The 20,998-nt window shown below is 47.8% G+C and overlaps 5 protein-coding genes across 6 annotated transcripts; 4 read left to right on the top strand and 1 right to left on the bottom strand.

The window, feature by feature from the left end:
• Positions 1-3,841: 3,841 nt before the first annotated feature.
• Positions 3,842-6,022, top strand: LOC117843094 (CRIB domain-containing protein RIC10). Of its 2 annotated transcripts, XM_034723663.2 has the most exons (6): positions 3,842-4,218; positions 4,322-4,398; positions 4,618-4,711; positions 4,896-4,990; positions 5,126-5,213; positions 5,610-6,022. In XM_034723663.2, the coding sequence occupies exons 3-6, from the start codon at positions 4,654-4,656 to the stop codon at positions 5,852-5,854; spliced, it is 486 nt and encodes a 161-aa protein (XP_034579554.1). In that variant the 5' UTR covers positions 3,842-4,218; positions 4,322-4,398; positions 4,618-4,653; the 3' UTR covers positions 5,855-6,022. The 2 variants fall into 2 exon arrangements, with proteins under 2 accessions (XP_034579554.1, XP_072146947.1); XM_072290846.1 differs by having other exon boundaries at positions 3,854-4,398.
• An 846-nt stretch (positions 6,023-6,868) lies between these two features.
• LOC117843085 (uncharacterized) lies at positions 6,869-8,250 on the top strand. The gene is made up of 2 exons (XM_034723651.2): positions 6,869-7,274; positions 7,408-8,250. Exons 1-2 carry the CDS (start codon positions 7,097-7,099, stop codon positions 8,082-8,084), a joined length of 855 nt encoding a protein of 284 aa, XP_034579542.1. The 5' UTR covers positions 6,869-7,096; the 3' UTR covers positions 8,085-8,250.
• A 1,016-nt stretch (positions 8,251-9,266) lies between these two features.
• LOC117851596 (early nodulin-like protein 18) lies at positions 9,267-10,355 on the top strand. The gene is made up of 2 exons (XM_034733473.2): positions 9,267-9,608; positions 9,739-10,355. The coding sequence occupies exons 1-2, from the start codon at positions 9,431-9,433 to the stop codon at positions 10,197-10,199; spliced, it is 639 nt and encodes a 212-aa protein (XP_034589364.1). The 5' UTR covers positions 9,267-9,430; the 3' UTR covers positions 10,200-10,355.
• A 109-nt stretch (positions 10,356-10,464) lies between these two features.
• LOC117851676 (small ribosomal subunit protein uS11y) lies at positions 10,465-12,619 on the bottom strand. Its single transcript, XM_034733579.2, has 6 exons — positions 12,461-12,619; positions 11,434-11,553; positions 11,301-11,346; positions 11,133-11,218; positions 10,922-11,051; positions 10,465-10,734 (listed from the first exon to the last, which is right to left on the bottom strand). Exons 1-6 carry the CDS (start codon positions 12,461-12,463, stop codon positions 10,667-10,669), a joined length of 453 nt encoding a protein of 150 aa, XP_034589470.1. The 5' UTR covers positions 12,464-12,619; the 3' UTR covers positions 10,465-10,666.
• Positions 12,620-13,547: 928 nt separating this feature from the next.
• LOC117863096 (uncharacterized) lies at positions 13,548-14,361 on the top strand. The gene is given in 2 exon segments (XM_034746685.2): positions 13,548-14,042; positions 14,044-14,361. Coding segments are annotated over 2 exon segments (369 nt in total). The 5' UTR covers positions 13,548-13,757; the 3' UTR covers positions 14,128-14,361.
• The last annotated feature ends 6,637 nt before the right edge of the window (positions 14,362-20,998 follow it).

Genomic DNA, 20,998 nt, shown 5'->3' with positions numbered 1-20,998 from the left:
TAAACTCCATAAACGAGTCTAAAAAAATTCCATAAAAAAAGTCGAAGTAAGATGGTGCAAGTTGGGCACTTATGTACAATATTTTACGAAAAGTATAGTCCCGATCTCTCCTCCTAGCCGTTGCGACTAATTTAGGAGTTAGGTTTTTTCTATTTTTCCTTCTTGTTGGATGATGATACAACATGACTATTGAATGAATAACTCCTATTTGTGGTCGAAGCAGATGCGCGAATAGCGATGTGGAAGATAAGCAATGATATAGGCACGAAACAACCGTACGAGGGTATGATAAGGAGGATGATTGCGGCGATAGTTGATCAAAGCTCATATAATGAGGCAATGGCACGTGTCGCAAATAGGAAGGGTAAACAGTCACGATAATTTGAGAAATTACTGAGGTGTGTCTCAGCAGTTGCAATGTTGATCATTAAATTTTGAGGATGTAAGCCATGCGGTGAACAACATGTTTTTAAACAGACGGTAGATAGTAGATATGGCCAATTGTTTTGTTCGCTTTGTGACCCTTGGATCTAAATCAGAGGTTATTCTTGTCGTCTTTACAGACTCCCCCGCCCCCGACACCAAAAACCCTAGAGTCCATTCTTTCCTCCCCTTTCGCCGCCGCCGCCGCTTTCCCCCCACCTTTACCTCCCCTGGCTATGCCGCCATCCTACATCCGTCCACCTACACCTCTCAGACGGTATTGTTGCCTTTGGTGAGTTTTGCTCCTTATTGGCCCCCTTGACGCACCAGATGTGTGGATTCATCGTGAGGGTATCGTCACCTGATATTTTGGAGTTCGTCGGAGAGAAATCTGCCTTGCCCAAAAAATCATCCAAAGGTTAGCAAATGGAGATTTTCTTAACATGACTCTATCTTATTTGTTGTTAGTGTAGGAATATTTCTCACTATCATGCATTCCATATAGTCTCGATAGGCCTGGTTTTTCTGCTAATTACCATATATCGAGTCTTACTAAATATTGATTGAGGTGCTTATTGGCAATTTTTTTGGGGGATTTAGTCATGCAAGACCCTCAAATACAATGCTGTCTTGAGCAAAGATGGCTATTATAGCTAACCGCAACATTTTAGGAAAAAAAATCCTCAAGGATCTAGCAATACTATTCATAATTTTTCTCTCCTTCAGATCTATCTAGAGTTCTTACTAGTATTCTTTTTTATAGTAACCGAATATAAATCCTGGGCCTCTCAGTTATAGATGTGCACAATCTGAGTATTCATTAAAACATTGCAACTCATAACTGTATGTAAAACATAAAAACCAAAAGAAATTTGACAAGCCAGAAGGGACTTGAACATACTCATGCAGGACTGAAGTTGACTTATACCCTTAGGTTGCATAGAAGTCTTTCAAGGAATGTATTCTTTCTTGCTGTTGTCATGTTACAAACCTGCAGTGTGCCCGGTTCACGCTCCAAGTGTTAACTTGCCGTGACGGATTTGATTAAATTGTGCCAAACGTAAGGCACTCGTCTTGGTCAACTTGTTTCTCTCTGTATGTGCATCCACGTCAAATTCTCAATTTTATTTTCCTCCATAAAAATGAGTCTTCTAGAATGATTGGGACAGGCAATTGCAATCTACTTTTCTTTTCGAGGTTAGCTGCAATATTAGTGCATTAGGTGCGTGGTACTATTGAACTAAACAATGTCAGTCACTATTTATTTTCTCTATTACTATAGTACCAATTCAGAGTTGGTCCCTGGTCAACAATGCGTGTGTGGCATTGTACTGTATAACCAATGCAAAGGGCACCTGTTGCAATCTCTAACCATTATTTCTTGGTATCATCACCAACTTGGTCATAAAAGAATTCAAAGGTTTTCTCCACTCACTGTTCCTTGTAATAAACAAGTACATGCACAAGATGATTGTGCTGTTAGGTTCAGGAGCGCTTTCAGCTTTGTATCATAAGATATGATGCGTTTTGGATAAGACCAATGGACTATGTCACCCTCTCACTTAGCTGGATATGCAACATGGACACAGATGCATTTTCAGCGTCATCTATTTCTTTCTGGCGATGTGAGCATTCTGAAATCCATGGCATGCCTTATTTTGAAGCTGGCCAATTCATTTTCCAACTATGAGTACATACTTTTCTGGATTTATTTTATCTTATTTCTTTGCCATTTCTAGATGGATTGTTTTATTATGTTTGCATCTTTATTAAAGATTCCTTTTGCAAGGGCTTGCTTGAACAGGAAAATATTTCTTTTTAAAGTAGCAAGTTGAGCAGTCCACGGGCTTGGATTCTCTCAAGAGCATATGCATGGGCCTAATCGCCTATGGGCTATGGTTGTGAGGTTGTGACAGTAGCCCAGCTTGCTCATTTGTCTTAGGAAGGCCATGTCCATTTTTTTAGAGAGAGAGAGAGAGAGAGAGAGAGAGAGAGAGAGAGAGAGAGAGAGAGAGAGAGAGAGAGAGAGAGAGAGAGATCTACACCTACTGGTTTCAGTGTACATTCATGCATTCCAGCATCCCACGCTATCTGCATAAGAAAGTAAGAAACTCACATACACAGATCTGTGTCCTGCAACAGCTAAGTTCCAAGAGAAAAATATGAGGTTGGAGATCAGAGTTGATCACATGCGGATCAAGCCATCTCCTAAGAACACTTGATGATCTTGTCACGACTTGCAAACGGCATTGGTGGGGTAGGTGCGAGGCATGACCAGATCTTGTCTCATGGGCGCCCATCACTTCTTAATCCAGTCGGCAACAGCTTACTCTACAGGCCTGCAACACTCCTAAAAGTTCAGAAATTCATAATTCAGGCTTAGCTAGCTGTGCTGATTTCTCTGTCACTAGTTTGCACCAGCAAATTTCATATTTATAAAATGCGCATTGCTTCGTATGCATCATAAATTCATACCGCAGGCTTTATTTCCCAAAGTTCAGAAAAAAAAAGCTTTTCCCGGTTGAGATAAATCTAAGGGTTTATGTTGGGCATTGCATCACGCCATCACCAAGCAATTTTGAAAATGCTGACAAGGCACATGACAGATGGCTGCACCTACTATTTCTGCAGCATAGAAATGGGCTCCTGATTTTTTAAACTAAAAATATCTAGAAAAGTATGTCTGAATATGGACACCAGGTGACCTATGATTTGCAGGAAGGTAGAGATTGCCTAATTTCATTTTCTTTTGTGCTGTGTTTAATTGGTCTGAGGTTGATGGTATCATTTGTCACACCTTCAGCCACTTAATTTGGATTTTTAATATAAATAGGATAAGGCAAGCAGCCTCTAGGGATTGGCTGCTGATGTTGCACCTATCAGCTTGGAAAATTTCATGACATATAAATTAACCAAAGGGCAAAGGACATGGAAGCGTTCATGATATAAAGTTTTGTTCATCTGATGGAATGGGACAGATCACCATTCATCAAAAGAGGTAGGTCAGACGTGTGCTTTCCAAGGTAGAATCAAATGTCATAACTGTAGTGTAGACCTACTTGATGTTGTGCTATTTTCCCAGATCATGTTGTGCTACTCTCCCAGATCTGCATGGATTTCATCTGCTTTTCTGAACTAAATATCCTGCCTTGTCTCTGCTCAGTGCTCATGTTACATGTAACTTTATGCACATCTATATCAGGAAGAACGAATAAATTTTGCGATATGCTGAGTTGAAATTTCATTAGATATTACTGGTCCTTTCTTTCTAGGCTATGATGTGTGCTTTTCTGCTACCAGCAATGAAACAGTAGTATGCAATGTTGGTTGGAAATGCAAGGACCATGAGGCACATGTGAGATACACTAGCAGATTTTGGTCAGACATTGGGCCTGGAACCTTTAAGGCTTTGCATAATTGAGCCATTGGTGTTAGTTCTGTAGGGCGAGTCAGATGAATGTAGGAAGGCTTGACGGTTGACAGTTAAAGCTTTCAGGGAACAATCCAGCTCTCTTCAGAACAAGTCGTGCCCCAGCCAATGGAGGAAATTATTCAGGGAAAATAAAAGTTCAACTACCCATCAGGAATATGATATTGACAATGAGTTCCTATTAACATCTAAACAAGTGATCTCCACATAAACGAAATCCAAGTACAGCTAGCTTGCAAGCTAGAGCAGCACAAGTTGGTAGTTCTTCAGCAGGGCCTGAACTGCGCCAAAGAATATAATAAAAGAAGAAGAAGAAGAAGAAGAAGAAGAGTTGTGGCCAACTAACTTGTCACCATATTTAAGGAGTTGATATGCTACCCTCTTAGAAGATTTAGCTCCTTCTCCTTCCTACCCCTCTAAACCAGACTGCTTGTGCTCATCTGCTTCTGTTTTGCTGTTCATCTTCAGAGTTAACTTGGTCTAGTAACGAGTCAGAAGCAAAGGCTGCTCGTCGGAGTTCTAAAACTGAGAGGCTAGTTCCAGAGGTAAGATTGCGGCTGCGCGTTGTTTTCTCTCTCATAATCCATTCTAATGTGTGCATCTTTGTCTCAGACAATCTTACTTAACATTCTATTCTTTCTTTCAAAACACTCAGGAGATATGTGTTGTGTATCTTTGTCATTCATGCAAATTGTATCATTGCTGTTCCTTTTTTCCTTACCATGTTTTAGAGTATTTTTTTCCTTACCATTACATTCTTGTAGGAGCTCTTTTTCGTCGAGGCCTCAAGGGCTTCACCAATGGCGATAAAGATGAAGGGTATCTTCAAAGGGCTGAAGATAATCTCTCAGATGTTTGGTAATAATCCCATCCTTCTCTATTTTTCTTCTACTTCTACACTTTTGCATTCCTTGTCTTGAGTTTCTATATTTTCTGCATCCACATTATTAAATTCATGAAAAAAATTACAAAGGAGTCACAACTAAAAGCATAGGGTGAAAACACAAGTGGTGATTAGATATGAACTTCTGTTCTTTTGCAGCGCATAAGGAACATGAGATGGAGATCGGGTACCCTACAGATGTAAAGCATGTGGCTCACATAGGTCTGGGCACCAGTGACACTTCTCCAAGCTGGGTAAGAATAACATAACTGTGCAGCTTTTCCAATTGATCTTCTCGTCGACAGTCTGCAGCATTATGCTTTTGCTGCCATGAGTCTATGTTTTTTCTTCTAGTTTTGTAACTGATTGTTGATCATCGTTGATTTAAGATGGCTGAATTCAAGGGGACAGAGGAATTGTCAGCAGGCTCTATGAGCACGGCTGCACAGTCAAGGCAGACTTCTTGGGCCTCTGCAGGTGATTCTCACCTCTGTCACTGTTTTACCCTTTAAATATTCAGTCAACAAAACAGACTAAATGGGAAAATCAGATATTATCTGCACAAGGATAAAGTTCCTTGATGATGTTCCGTATGACATTCCAGGCACGCCTTAAACAAATCTGTGGCTAGTAATCATACAGGCAGCACGAGTAATCATTTGTGCTTATAATTAGACGCCTGAATCTTCTTGGCTATTTCATAACGACAGTAGTGGCACACCACTACGCCAAGGACCTCTTGGTCGGTTGCATGTATGCAATATGAAATTAAATGAACACGAATTCGTTGAAGAATCTCACAGATCCTTTGCTAATACAGATGTTTCTTTTTTAAATCTCTGGAGCTGAATTTTCTGAATTTCTTTTCTGCAGACTTTGAGCATCCAAGAAGCATGATGCCCATTGAGATCTTCCCGGACAACAGCAAGGCCCGCCAACAAGAGGGCCCCTCTTTCCCTGACGTGGCAAGAGGAGGCCCGAGGAAGCCGAAGAGGAAGAAGAACAGGGCGTCGTCGCCTACCTCGTCTGCAAGGTCATCGTCTTCAAGGTCAAGAGCTTCATTTGCTACTGCGTACGACGCCTTCAGTGAGTCGCAAAGAGGGTTCCGGGTCGCCTGAACGGCAGGCAGAAACCATGCGTGTATGCAGATCATCATGCCTGTAAATGCTTTCGGTTTAGGGAGACAGCTTTGGTTTGGAATTGTTTGATTCTTTGTTTTCTTTTTTACAGTCAGACCTAGTTGGAAATCCAAAGGAAAATCGACTTAAATTAATGTTTGAAATGCAGTCATCATCTCTGATCTTACATTTCTTAGTCGTAGACTCGTACTACAGAATCTCTGGGTATGGCTTCCTGACCAGCTGATTACGACTCTGCAAAGCTTCACATATTTTTCAAGCACGTTTACAGCCAGGCTCAGACAGCTTGTGGTTTCAACAATATTTTCCGAGACATACAACTGCCAGGGACTCGTCGGCATGCCTAGGTTCTGAGGATCACCATTGATCATGCCACGTAGGCCACTATGGTCTAATCACACCAGGCCCTACAACAAAACTGATTTTCCACGCCATGACAGACGTGCCATCGACAAACATGATGCAATGTTTCATCATGTCACTTTTGTTCAAGTGTTGTACTACTAAAAAAATGGGTTGCACTAGCTGCACAGTTGACAGCAAAAATCATCATAAACTGCTATTTTTGTTATGCTGCAGCTGCACTTCCTGTTTTCCTTGCATATGGGGCAAGCCGCAAGCGTAACCTCAGCACCAAGGTCAAGAACCCTATGCCATACAGCATAGTACAGAGATGAGCAGAAGAGCCTTGCAAGGACGAAAAAGGTGAAACAGTCTGAAACAACTTTTGGAACCTTCAACAATTTACCATTAGCAAATCATGTCTCACCGTTGATCCACTGAACTGGACAATTAGCAGCGCGTTGTTCCACGCTGAGTCGCTGACCGAGGCGTATCGCGACGTGCCACGTGTGCTAATAATGACATTGACAGACCATGAACTGTTTGGAAATGGCAATTGTCCATGAGCCATAGACCCATGCACAAGCTATGAATATTCCAGCCGCCAATTGGCAACGCATCGGCTACGCCATGGATCTAGCAGGCAGGCAGCCAGAGCACAGCAGAACCAAGACGAGATGGAAAGGGGAGGTGCCATATGCTTTGGAAACATAGCTCAACGTGGCCATGGAAAGCAACGAACCCTACAGCTTGTAAAGCCGGTGCCATTGACGCCTACAAATACGCAGCAAAACCCATGGTTTCTTCAACCTCCAGCAGATCGGAGAGCAATTACCACACAAGCCTAAATTAGCTACCTGCCTAGCTAGTTCCTCACCCATGGCGAAGTCAAGCAGTTACGGTCTTGGGCTTGCTTGCTTTGCCGTTGCCGTCGCGGTCGCCGGCGCAACCCAATTCACAGTCGGCGGCGCCAATGGCTGGAGCGTCCCCGCCGCCGGCGCGGAGCCCTTCAACACCTGGGCGGAGAGGACCAGGTTTCAGGTCGGAGACTCGCTAGGTAATTTGACTGGGCTGACATGTCTAATGCACGAAAGCTTTCAGCTGCCATGCCATTGCCAAGCATGATGATTGATGATTCATGATACGCCATCTCACGCCATGCATCCTGTCATGATGCTCTGGATGCGCAGTGTTCGTGTACCCCAAGGACCAGGACTCGGTGCTGCTGGTGGATCCGGCGGACTATAACGCCTGCAACACGTCGTCGTACGTGAAGAGGTTCGACGACGGCGACACCGTGGTCACGCTGGACCGCGCCGGCGCGCTCTTCTTCATCAGCGGCGTGGAGGCCAACTGCCGCGCCAACGAGAAGCTCATCGTCATGGTCCTCGCCGCTGGACACAACGGCACCGGCGGCAGCGGCAGCGGCGCGCCCGCGCCGGCGACGCCAACGGTACCTCCGCCGGCGTCACAGTCTCCACCTCCCGCCAGCTCCGCCACCCCGCCGACGTCGCCCGCTCCGCCTAAGTCCCCGGCCGCCGCGTCGCCGCCGCCCGCCAGCTCGGCCTCGGCTCCCCCTCCTGCCACGATGCCGAGCACACCGCCACCCGCTTCGTCCCCTCCTGCTCCGAGCGCATCCACCCCACCACCATCCGCCCCGGCCGGTGCCCCGGAGCCACCACCGGCGCCCTCAGCTAGCTCTCCGGCTCCGAGCGCACATGGGACGACGACGGCGAACTCGACTGGCACGCCGTCGCCGCGCCCCACCGGATCCAAGCACAAGAACGGCGCCGCCCTCGCGGTGGCCACTAGCCTCGCCAGCTCGGTCGGGGCCTGCTTCCTTGGCTACGCCATGATTGCTCTCTGAAGTGAAGTGGACCGATTCAACCACTGTCCTACTGTTCCAACGAACGGAAAGTGATCGAGTTGATGTACATGTAAAGACGACGTGCGATTTGTACATGTTCTTGCAAATCTTGTACTATTCGTTTTTCCACCGGATGAATAAGAAGCAAAACGAAACGATTCATGAACTCTTACGCTGCCTAGAGAGAGTACCTGTGCGATCAATGTGCGAGCCTTTTCCAATTGCGGTTGCAGAAGTGAAAGAGCAAACAGATTAGGCGAAGAGAAAAAAAACTGACCTGAGATAGTCACGGGAGCCGGGCGACGATTGCTCGGCGCTGCAGGCAAGCCGTGGAGTGCCGAGTGCTACTTGGAACTTGGAACATGCCGGCCGCGCACAAGGTTTTCGGCGGCCGGCGGGGCGTGACAAGGGAGCGGGCGTACGCGCACCGCGCCACCGCCAGGTTCGTTCGGCGATCGGTTTGGGTTTGCGTTGCGATGGGCCAACACTGGTGCCAGCCAGGCTGAGAGGTTCTAGTTGACGGCCTGGCCCGCCTGACGCCCTGACGGGTCTCTCGCGACATTTTGGGCCTCTTATGTTGGGCTAGCACGAGTTAAATGGGCCTTATATTCAACGCGTGTTGGCCCAAACATAAGGCCCATACAACAGTTACGGCCCATACTTAATCCGAAGAAGATTAATTAAATAAGTTGCCAGGGCCCATCATGGTTTCTAGCCTTTTCTGGGTGGCCCCATCTAGTTGCAGGCTTGCAGCAGAATCCTATAAAGTTCTTTTTCCTTCATTTCTTCACTTTTTCTTTGGCCCCGTCAGATCAACCGCTCGAAAAGACGAGAGTAACCGATCAACATTTGCAAGTCAACCTAACTACGAGGGTATAGGGGTTCTTCCTTCCCGACCAAAATGGCATTTGCCATTTCAGCTGCTGTTCAGAGCCTACCTGAAGCCAGAAACTCTGAACCAGAGACAGGCTAACGAAACAAGCCATGAACTTTTTCCGATCCACTGCCATTCGGGGAAGCATTTATTCTTCGTTGCAAAGGCAAGCGCAACGGGAATATGGGGTAGCACACGGTGACACGACACAGCCCCGCACGCACCAACGGCCGAGCCGAGCTGGAGCACGTGCTCGGCAGAGCGTCGCTCGAGGAGGTGACCGACCAGCAAAAGCAAGGCACCCCACAGCCTGCAAACCCTCGAGCGCAACGCTTGCCTACAAATACGCTCCAGACCCGGGCCGTGTCCTCCATCCCAAAGACTTCTTTATACATCCGGTGTGTTGCAGGCGTAGGGACAGCGCAATCGGCAGTAGAGCTCATTCCTTTGCAGGCTAGCAGTTGCAGCAGCCATGGCGGCGAGGTTCTGCGGTCTGGGGCTCGCCAGCTGCTTCGCCCTCCTCGTCGCGACCGCCGGCGCGACGCAGTACAAGGTCGGCGGCGACAATGGCTGGGCCGTGCCGGACGCCGCCGCCGAGTCCTTTAACACCTGGGCGGAGAAGACCGGCTTCCAGATCGGTGACCAGCTCTGTGAGTGCCATGGCCTTGCATTTGAATTGATTTCTCCCCATCCCATGACCCCATGCTCGCGCTTCAAGCTTCCCTCATCTAGCTGAGCTCGCGACGTGACCTGACCCTGATGACCTTGCATTCTTGCCAGTGTTCGTGTACCCCAAGGACAAGGACTCGGTGCTGCTGGTGGAGCCGGCCGACTACAACGCCTGCAACACCTCCTCCTACGACAAGCGCTTCGACGACGGCAGCACCTCCTTCACGCTCGACCGCGCCGGCGCCTTCTTCTTCATCAGCGGCGTCGAGGACAACTGCCTCGCCAACGAGAAGCTCATTGTCATGGTCGCCGGCGGCGGGCCGGCGCCGGCCCCGCAGGGGGGCTCGTCCTCGCCGACGCCGGCCGCGCCGGCTCCCTCGAGCGGCGGCGGTGCTGCCAAGGCGCCACCTTCCTCCTCCTCGCCCAACGCGCCGGCGGCCAAGAACTCCACGGCCAAGGGCGCGCCTCATGCCGGCGGCGGCGGTGACAAAAACGGCGCCGCCGGCCTCAGCGTCGCTGGTTTCCTCGCCTCGTTTGTTGGCTGCGTTGCCTACGCCACGCTTGCTTTCTGAAACCCAGTGGATGCAGTGACTTTCATCGTGTAAGTGTGTAACCGTGTCCGTGTGTGTGCGTGAGCAAACTGTATCTTTTGTGTCCGTTCTACGATCCGGCAGAAAACAAATGCTGGATCGAAATCTGATTATAATGTTAACAGCATTGCAGCGTCAGGATTGTCAGAAGTTCTCATCACGCTTGGTTTTAAGAATCACGACATTCTAGCAAGAACACCTTCCGTTCTACGCGAAACAACCTTACCACAGAATCAATGCAAGATCATAAAACAATACCAAGCAAAATTTCGTGATTCTTGCTTGCACAAAGTGAGCAAAATTTCTTAACCAAACATATTGCCAAATTGGCAGACAGCCAATAATTCAGAACACTGAACAAAACCAAAGCTTCATAACATTAAAGCTGTAAGACTATCCAAATAGGGGATTCTTGGTGACATCCACAAGAATGACAGAAAATAAGACATCTACAGCCTCCTTCCTCTCCTGCCACCCTTTCTGCGTGTGCTGTCAGTGGGAACCGGGGTCACATCCTCTGCAAAACAAATAGACATGGTATTACTGCTATGCCTATATAATTATTCATTAGAAAAACAATAACTGTTGCCACCATAGGTGAAATCAATGCAGTTTTGCAAGACAGCCCAGAGAAAAAAACAGTATCGAAAACAAGACATCTACATTCTTCAATTGTATGTATGCTGTAGGATGTCAAAACTTACCAATGCGTCCGATTTTCATGCCAGATCGAGCAAGTGCCCTGAGAGCTGACTGAGCACCAGGTCCAGGTGTCTTAGTCTTGTTGCCCCCAGTGGCGCGGAGCTTAATGTGCAAAGCAGTAATACCAAGCTCCTGAAAGTTTAATGTACCGACATGAATAAGTATTCAAAGAATGAAACTCATTCAACAAGACAATTATGTTCCCATACAAACCTTGCAACGTTGTGCAACATCCTGAGAAGCAAGCATAGCTGCATACGGTGATGATTCATCACGGTCAGCTTTGACCTTCATGCCACCTGCATGAATGTAGGGGTTAATTAATTTTGTTCCAAATTTGTGATCATATTATACATATAATAAATAAAAGAAAGATTGTACCAGTGATACGAACGAGAGTCTCCCTCCCAGACAAATCAGTGACATGCTGCATATAGAGGCCATTCCTAGTTAGAGACTTGCAACTTACACACGAGCATACTGCAGAACATGTAATTGTCAAAACAACACTTACGATAAATGTATCATTGAATGATGCAAAAACATGAGCTACTCCAAAGACATGCTCCCCTTCACGGACAGTGGGTCCAAGAGTGACAGTCTCCTCCTTGGGTTCCCTGGTCTTCCTCTTCGACTGACATGACAAATCACATCACAGTTAGCTGAGAATGAAGTTGGTAAAATAGTAGCGCAACATTTCGATACTATGCATCTGCTAGCTCAATTTCACTACCACTCCCTATGTCACACTAAACCAATGGGACAAAATGCAGAAGCTGAACAACAATGACGGCAAACACTGTAGGATTAATCTGCCCAGTAAACTGATATATATTCCTCCTTTTACAGAAAAGCTAACCAAGTTTTTTTTTAAAAAAAACTAAAATTAATCCTGACATTCCCACAGGTCATCTCGGTAATTTTTTTGCAAATGTGCAGAAGCAGCCTTAAGAAGAAAGGCACATCTAACCACACTAGGTGATCTCGGTATTTTTTTGCAAATGCGCACAAGCAGCTTTAGGGCCCGTTCGTTTACTCTGGAACGGTTCCAGTTGGAATGATAGGCTTATTTGCATTAACATTGATCAGTTGAATAGTTCCTAGCCTCAATCCAGACCAAACGAACGAGGCCTTAGAAGAAAGGCACATCTCGCAGGTCATGTTAGACAACCACACTATGTCAATCGAGCGCGTGCCATGCCTAAGCTACTCAGCACTTGTAATCTACTCTAAATTCTGCAGATCGCAGTACCTCCCTCTCACAGAAGAATTTCAAATCATTTAGCAAACAATGAAAACATCAGTATTTCACAAACAATTCCTCAGCGTGCCCATGCCTCTCATCCAAAATAAAAAACCCTGTCAGCCATTCCTAACTCCTAGCTCGCCTTCTCCTTCCAGACCAACAACCTTAATTCCAAAACAGTCAGCAGCCACGATGCTAAAATCATATCACCACGCCACAATCTACGAATCCGCGCACGAACTTGGAAGCCACAGCGATAACAGGAAGGAGGAATACCGAGATCAACGGAACTCACCATGGCTGGGCGAACGGCGAAGTGACCTGACCGGCGGTGCTTCCTTCTGCTTCCGCCCTTTCAAGATCGTTAGCGCGCCGCCGCCGGAACCAAGCGGAGGAAAGTGAAGATGCGGTTATATACGAGGGCGGTGCAGAGGAGATAGGGTTCGACGGGTAGGCCGCCGGCCCGCCACTCCTGTTTTTGGGCCCGAAGATGTCATACACCGGCCTGGGGGGAAGCTGATGATCCTGACGGGCCACAGGCCCACCACGGAATTCTCATAGGGCCGGCGTGCCGAGATACGGGCTTTAGTGGGCTTGATGGATCATCGATGCGAACGGGCGATAGAAATTTCAGCCCATACGGGTTTCTTTCGAGAGCAAAAAAAAAAAAACACGAGGAAAAATTGAAGAAATACCTTTTTTTTAAACGAAAATTGAAAAAAATACCTGCGTGCGCATCATCTTCTCTCATTCGATAGTCACCGTCGCGCCGGGAAAGTGTTGAGGGAAAAGAAAAAAAAGCCAAAAAACCTTGTGCCTCTGTTCCTGTGCCCTACAGCGCACGGCATTACAGCCCACCTCAAAGGCTTCCGCACGCGAATAACGCCGGCCGCATGAACGGAGAACGACGCCCGCGTCCGTACGCTCCCTCGGATCGCCAGCGCCAATCGTCGAGAGGCGACGGAACCACACCTGCGGGGGGAGGATTAACAGTGGACGGCCGGGGCGGCCACACGCGGAGCGCCGGAGCCCCGCTCCACGGCGCGCCAGCCACGTCGCGCCCCGGCCGGCGCCCGTCGCCGTCGCGGCGCGGGTCCCGCCCTCATCAGTCATCAAACCAAAACGGTGCGCGCCATTTGCCCCGGTGGCAGTGACGGACGCCGACGCGCCGCGCCGGGACACGCGCCGCATTAACTCCGCCGTTGAACGCTCCCCGCCGGCTCGCCGTTCAGTCGCTTGCTTCCAAACGGCACGTGCCGCCAGATTTGGCCATTGCCCACGCACGCACGCCGGCCTGTCCCTGGCGTTCGCTAGAGATTCACTAGCACTAGCAGCAGCTGGCTGGCTGGCTTGACGTGCAAGGTAACGGGATTCGCACAGCTGATCCACGTCGCGCCACCATATGGTCCGTGGCTCTGGCGTGGCTCGTCTCGTCCGGTATAAATACGCGCTCCCTCCGGCATCGTCAATCCCACAAGGCACAAAGAACTCGTGCAGCTGCAATAAAGCCACAGAAGCACAGCGAAACCCGAGTTGCCTAGATCGAGCGAATAGACACTGTAATTGTCTTGGTGTGTTTGCTGCCGATTGCAATGGCGAAGGCGCCGGCGCCGGCGAGGTTCGTGACGGAGGTGGCGCCGCCGCAGGTGGTGTCGGTCATGCGGCGGGGGGAGGTGCCGAGGAGCCTGGACACCATCGCCGAGGACGACAGGGAGCAGCTGGCGTACGGGCCGCCGCCGTCGTCGTCAGAGCACCTGGGCTTCGCCGCGGCGTGGTCAAGGCGGGCGCCGGCGCGGGAGCGCGCGGCGGGCGGGTTCATGATGAGGGGGCTCAGCAACTACTTCTCCGACGCCCACGGTCAGCACCAAGCAGGCCGGCGCCGGTGACTGGGAGAGTGGCCACAAGTTGGGCCACCGGCGAGCCGGGCTTGCGCCGGAGTTGCACAAGAACGGTCGTGCATGAAGACTTGAAGAGAGAACATCTAGTAGTGAGCCGTGAGTGTGTGGGGAGAAATATTTTGTAACACTTCCATGCTTGCGCTCATGTATGATAATTCGGATAAAATTCTTGTTAAGCGAGAGATCTTGAGAGTATATACTTGGTGAAGTTGTTTTTTTTTTCATGCAAAAAACAGTTATTTTTAGTTAAGATAAATATATTTGTAACTTTGTTTACTTATACATATTTTTTACTCTACTTCTAAGGGGGTGTTTGGTAGTACTTCACTCCAAAATTTTCAGCTCCACTCCACCAATTCCAGCTCACTTCAGCTTCGCTCTAACAACTCCAGAAAAATATTGGAGTTGTCTACGTGTTTGGCAAGAAACACGGATCCAGCTTTAGAAACAGGAAATCTTATCATGAAAAGTCTATTATACTCTTTGTGATTGATACCCACATGTTAGTCTCCTTTATTTCTCCCCTTCCCTATCCTCTTCTGTCGAATCAAATGAACAGCTTACCCCTTCTCTCTCTTGCTCCTTTCTTCTCCACCGGTCATGCAAGCAAGCAAGCAGGTTCCAGATCACTCCATTTCATTTGAGATTGAACAAATTGAAGATAAAAAAAACTCTCAAAAGGAATCGAAGTTCCTGCACGAAAGAGAACAAATCTCCGAGCCAAACACCTCCGGCTCCACCAACTCCAACTCCACGAAAAATGTGGATCCAGGGGCCAACTCCAAGTATTTTGTGAAGTTTCTCGAAGGATGCTCTAGAAAAAAATATTTCAAACTTTCTTGTGGAGTAGTGAGGTAATTACCCACCAATACTATTGATTACACGCTTCTCCCGTACCAGTTCGCGAGAAAAGAAAGAACAATCCGTCCATCTTTTCTTCTCCGTCATGCCTCACGCCCCATTGCCTTCCACCGTTGCCCTTAGCCTCGTCGGATCGAGCCGCCGCTGGCCGTCCAAACCAGCAAAATAGATCCCCAGCAATGGCCTCAATTAGATGATGACCCAGGTGCTGCCCGGCCATGGCGTGGCCCCGCCCCTGGGCGGACGGCCGTGGTGTACTGGTGCTGCCTACAGTGGCCACCGCAACCAGGAATTAAAGAAGCATGTATCATCTTTTGGTTTGTTTTTGCTGACCAACAGAGGCGTGCAAGTACCATTTTTGTTGAATTTCATTGGGTGCAGGGCATGGCTGAGAGCCTAAAAACTTCGCCTTTGCATTCGACACGTTGATGCAGATTGACAGAGGTGGATTTTTGGGGTGGCCGGCCATGTGCTCAGTGGTGGTCCGGTGGACACTGCGAGTTGCGTTGGTGCATGCGAGCGCGAGCAGAAAGGAGGAGGGAAAGAAGAGGGAAAACACGGAGAGGCTGATACGTGGGACCAACGCTACTAGGGAAATGACCTTCTATACTTATTGGAAACCCTCTTTAATACCGGTTTTGCAACCGGTAGTTCGGTACTAAATGGAACTCCTTAACGGGTGAAATAACCGGTACTAAAGGAGCATTAAAAAATAATAAAAAAAGAAATCCCACCCCGCCGGCCCGAGCTCAAGACCGAGCCCGACCCGCCCCCGCCCCCCGCTGCCGTCCGCCACCCTCCCGCCGCCATCCTCTTGCCGCTCACGCCGCCACATCCTCGATCAGAGACAGAGGAGGGGGGGGGGGGGCTCACCACCGTCGCCACCGCATCTACCCATCGCTGCCGCAGCCACCAACCCTACCGCTGGTACTCGCCCCGCCGGCGCTCCTCACTGCCACGAGTGAGGGGAGAGCGAAGGGGGAGGGAAGGGGCAGCGGCCGGAGAGAGAGAGAGAGAGAGAGAGAGAGAGAGGGAGGGAGGGAGGGAGGGAGGGAGGGAGAGAGAGGGAAGGGGCCAGGGAGAGGGAGCGCCGGCGGGAGAGGGGGGGAGGGAGGGGGTCGGGGAGAGGGAGAGCGAGAGCGCTGGGGAGAGGGAGGGCCGGGTGAGGATAAATGGGCCAGACGGAGTAGGGATGGGTGACCCTTTTAGTAACGGTTGGGGGCTCCAACCGGTACTAAAGGTCACCCATTAGTACAGGGTGGAGCCCCCACCCAGTAATAAAGATCCTCAGGCACATTAGTACCGGGTTGAGGCATATTAGTACCAGGTGGAGGCTCCACCCAGTACTAATGGGTGACCTTTAGTACCGGTTGGAGCCCCCAACCAGTACTAAAGGGGCTCACGGGGACCTATCCGTTAGACCCGGTACTAATGCTTACATTAGTACCGGGTTAAAGCCCAACCGGTACTAAGTTGCTGGACGAAAGGCCCTTTCTCTAGTAGTGCAATTTACAATGGGAAGAAAAACTATTCCCACTTAACCCTACATTTTTTAGAGCTAGAGTCATGCCGTTAGCCAAACAGGTTGACCAGCTCCATATTTTTCTGGAGTTGATTAAGTGGAGCTGTAGAAAAATGAAGTTGGTGAAGTGGAGCTCTTTTTTCTTGAGTGAAGCAGTCCCAAACACACCCTGAGTGAGTGGTGGGTGTTACCGATGGGCAACTTCGATGGGGGGTTTGAGCTCCAACCCTCATATGCAGGAGCGCATATTTGCTACGTGGAACATATGTGCCCAGTTGTGGTCATCCTCACCTGATTTTTTACTCGAACGTTGCATAGATCCTCTATAATTTTTTTTTTCAAATCATACAGTACAGATGCAGACGCACACATATACGCACGTACACTCATCCCTATGAATACACGCACGCAACCTTACCCCTATGAGCATCTCCGAAAGATTGAGCTGGCAAATCCTCGAGAATGACGAAGTCACCACTTGTAACACCCATGGGCTAAGTTGAGTTAAACAATTTGAGTGCCATGCATGAGGTATGGTAGCTCTAGAATAGTGCCAAATAGGAAGTGGAAAGTGGATGGACCAACTTAAATAGCTAGCTCTAGGAAGCACTTCAACATTGGATTAACCCTTTTACGCGAAGCGAGGACGGAAGCGTAACCAGGTTGCAATGTAGGTGTTGTCGGTGTTTAGACCCGGCAACCTACCGAGAGGGTACCCGAGGTAGTGTTTTGTGCGTGGAGCTCGCCGTAGATTAGGAACTCAAAGGTAAACTTGAACACACAATTTATACAGGTTCGGGCCGCTTATGTCGCGTAATACCCTACGTCCTGTGTGTTGGTTGGATTGTATTGATTAATGATCGTTTGGAGGAGATCCCTGCCTTGCTTTATATTGCCGGGGGGTAAGGTTACAGGTTGGTTGTTGTACACGAGTACTAGTCGGATTCGACCAGAGAGTCCTACTCTAATTGCTACGAGTAGTTTTCTAATCCTCAACTAGTCCTTGTCCGTCACGTAGACCACGCCATCCTACACGGTAGTCTCCATGTCTAACACATCTTGGTGTACAACCCTGTATTATAGGAATGTCCAAACCTCCCGGTAGGCCCATAGATGTATAGCCGACAGGTGTGGTCTACTCAGTGTGCAAAGTGGGCATGAGCCGTTTTCCTGAGCTGGATCGTTACACCACTAGTGCCTCGGTGTCGAATAAATTCAGGAAAAATGAAAATCAAATCGAATCCTCTCTGAAACTTAGTACATGTTTTTCACAACTCCAGCTTCGAGACGTAGATGCTGGAGTCAGGAACTTAGGACATGTTTTCCACGGCTTTAGCTTCAATATTCATGTTGGATCTATAATTTATAGTTTAAATTAAAATGGTTTGAATATTTATATTTGGTTTAAAATATAAATAAAATAATTCATCTAAACTCCCCTAACATGCCTTCATCTCTGTAGATCCAGGATTTCTTACAGCTCCAAGATCTTAGGTTGAATTTATAGTTTGAAGGCTAAAATAAAGTTATATTAAATTATAAATAAAATAATATAAATGCTCCTGACGTACCTTCATCTACAGATTCAGAATTTTGTAGAGCTACCAATATCTCACTCTGTCAAACGAGACTTCAGCTCAAAAGATCCACGATTTATGGATAATAGGCCTGCCAAATGGGGCTTAGAATGAAGGCAACGATGGCAAAAAACGCATAGATACTCTTCACAGCTTCAAATAATGCATTTTTTTTATTCTTAAACTTTTTTTAAAAAATATTTATAAAAAACCCCTCTCCAACTTTATTTGCGTGGCGTGACCCTTTTGGTCGCACCGTGGCCCGCATGCACTGGCACGGTAGAGGTGCCACGCGGGCGCGACGCGGGACGCCGCGCTGGCGCGACGCTGACCTGGCGTAGCACTTGCCGCGTCAGCCCGCCTGGCGTGGCAATGCCTAGCTTACAGCCGCGCGCCGGCTCCCTCCTGCTCTCTCCCTCTCTTCCTTCCTCCAGAAATACCCGAGCTCCACCTCCAACTCGGCGCGCTCCCCCGGCCTCCCGAATCCCCCCCCCCAAATCCGACGCTTTTTGGTGAGGGAATTAGGGGGAATCGATCCCTGTGTCCTTGGAAAGGTATTCCCCTACTTTTTTTCCTTATTTTACCGTACCATTTGCTAGATCGGTGGATGTTTAGTTGACCTAGGGTTACGGATGTTGTTTCAAATTTTTGATGAAAGTGAATGTTGTTACGTAGTATTGGATGCTTAGTTCATACGCAGTAGAGTCTCTGCCGGCGATTTTTATGTGTAGAACTTCTTGCATGCTTAGATTTAGCTAGTTATTAATCCATTTGTGTATTGTACATAGCATTGGTAGGTTTATTTGTGCAATATGTCCAATTGATGTGTGTAGTTGGTATGGTAAAGTAGATGGGTTGTTTAGTTAATTTTTGGTCACTTGTTGTGCAGGTGCGATGACGGTGACCGGGTTTGAATATAAGCGGCGTATGGGGTCCATGCATTTCGTCGGCGAGTCTAATGTGGATGCTCCCGTACCTCTAGCCCTTCCGGTACCAGATTGTAGCTGTGGCGTGCCAGTCGAGGTGAAACAATCAAGGCACCCAAAGACTGCCGGAAGAGCCTTCTATATGTGCAAGTGGAAGTTTGATCCTATGCCTGCCACGCCCTGTAATTTCTTTCAGTGGATAGATGGATCCGACAAATATGATTCTAGGATCCAGCTATTCCCATACGATAGCACGCAGCTTAAACCATAGCATCAGTTTAGGTGTTGGGTTTCTCCTCCACCAAACCCACCTAGAATGACCAAGGAGGAGAAGCAGGAGGTTACTTGTAGGCGTGTGAGGGATCCTCCCATGTGCAAGTGTGGAGTTGCTGCTAAGCTTATGCGTCCTAACTTAGGGGTTCCACCTAAGTTCACTCCATTCTTTTGATGTCGTTAATGACCCATGTAAGTTTAGTAGGAAAATATTAGGATCATGTGTAGGAAGCAGTGATAGTTTTTTTTTAAATGCACCATGTAATCTTGTGACCGGTTTTATGCAGGATGGGTGTCCGCTATGTGATTTCAATGAGTACATCTATGAGCCTAAGCTGATGTGGCCAACGGAGGAGCAAGTGCGGGAGTTCAAGGCTGGAAAGGCACCATGGCTATGTGTGTCCTCTCCTAGTGATAGATGCAAGTGTGGTATATTGGCAACACAAGGTGTGGTGCCTTCTGAGCTCGGATATGGTTCGTTCTATGGCAATGCATATGACGAGTACTGGGTGAGTAACTATTCATCTTTTTTGTTGATCGTTTATGCCATTACATGTGAAATGTGTATCCATTGTTACAAATTTGTAACAATATGAACATCTTGTTGCAGGAGGGAAGGACATGTGATTGGAAAGATTTTTCTCGTCATCGTGATTTATTGTTAAAGTTGGGTCATACATCGGAACCATGAAAGTCAAGAGAAAACACAAGATCTGAGAGAAAAGATTAGGGAGGAGTATGATGTGCCTATACCTGACAGTGACTTGCTATGGGGGAAAATATACCAAGACATAGTTCGGGAGACTGGAGTAAAGCCTGAGGACTTTATGTGAAGGAAACTCTTATTAAGTATTGGAGATAGAACATAACCAAGTATCCACGGCCTCTAACTAAAGATGAGAGGAGAGAAAATAGGAGGAAGTTGCATGAGGAGAGGGAGTTGGAGAAATAAAGGTTGAGGAAGGAGAGAGATCGCATAGGTTTTATGGTTGATCCGAATGCAAAATACCCTAAGGGTTCACGGGAAGAATATTTGCAGCAGGTTAAGGTAAGGAAGAGGAGGATTGAAATGAAAGAGTTACAAGAAAGGGCGGAAGAGGCGCAGATGGAGGCGATGAAGGCACTTGTTGCCGATTTACCTGTCGACATGGCCTTTGGCAAGTGTGACAAGGTTAATGTGGATAAAAAAGTGAAGGGAGTTGTTATTGCGGGGGATGATGATGATGATGAGTTACTATATGAAGGTAACTCTGACTAGATGAACGTGTTCATTGAGTTGGTACATATATTTTTTTAATTGTGAAAACTATGTTCATTTGTGAGAGAACTATGTTTATTGTCGGGAACTCTGTTTATTGTGAGACTATGTTTATTTGTTAAGAACCATGTATTATGTTATTTGCATTGAGTGTGATTTGCATCTACTATTACATTTTGTAAGCCATAGCACGTACGGATCGATAGATGTGCAGGCCTTGAATGGTACGTGGTCTCCGATGGAATCTAAGGCGGGGATCCGTTTTGGGCTCACGGTGACATGCATGCTGCAATGCTTCTGATGTTGTTACATGCTGCAAATTAAAGACAAGATTGATTAGGAAATGAGTTAAACTAAATGGTCTTTCAAATTTGTAATAATTTTTGTTAACCTTTGGTTAACGTCTAGTAACCCATATTCAGCTCGTTCGCTTGGCTGCTGCGTTCGGCTTCTGGCTGCTGCGGCAGAGAGCTGCAGCGTGCTGCAGCTGCTGCGACAGAGAGCCGAGCAGCAGCAGC

Source organism: Setaria viridis, chromosome 1, assembly GCF_005286985.2.
Source record: "Setaria viridis chromosome 1, Setaria_viridis_v4.0, whole genome shotgun sequence".
In the NCBI taxonomy this organism is placed as follows: Eukaryota; Viridiplantae; Streptophyta; class Magnoliopsida; order Poales; family Poaceae; genus Setaria; species Setaria viridis.
Note: the sequence above shows the minus strand (reverse complement) of the source record. Positions and strands in the feature narration are given on the sequence as shown.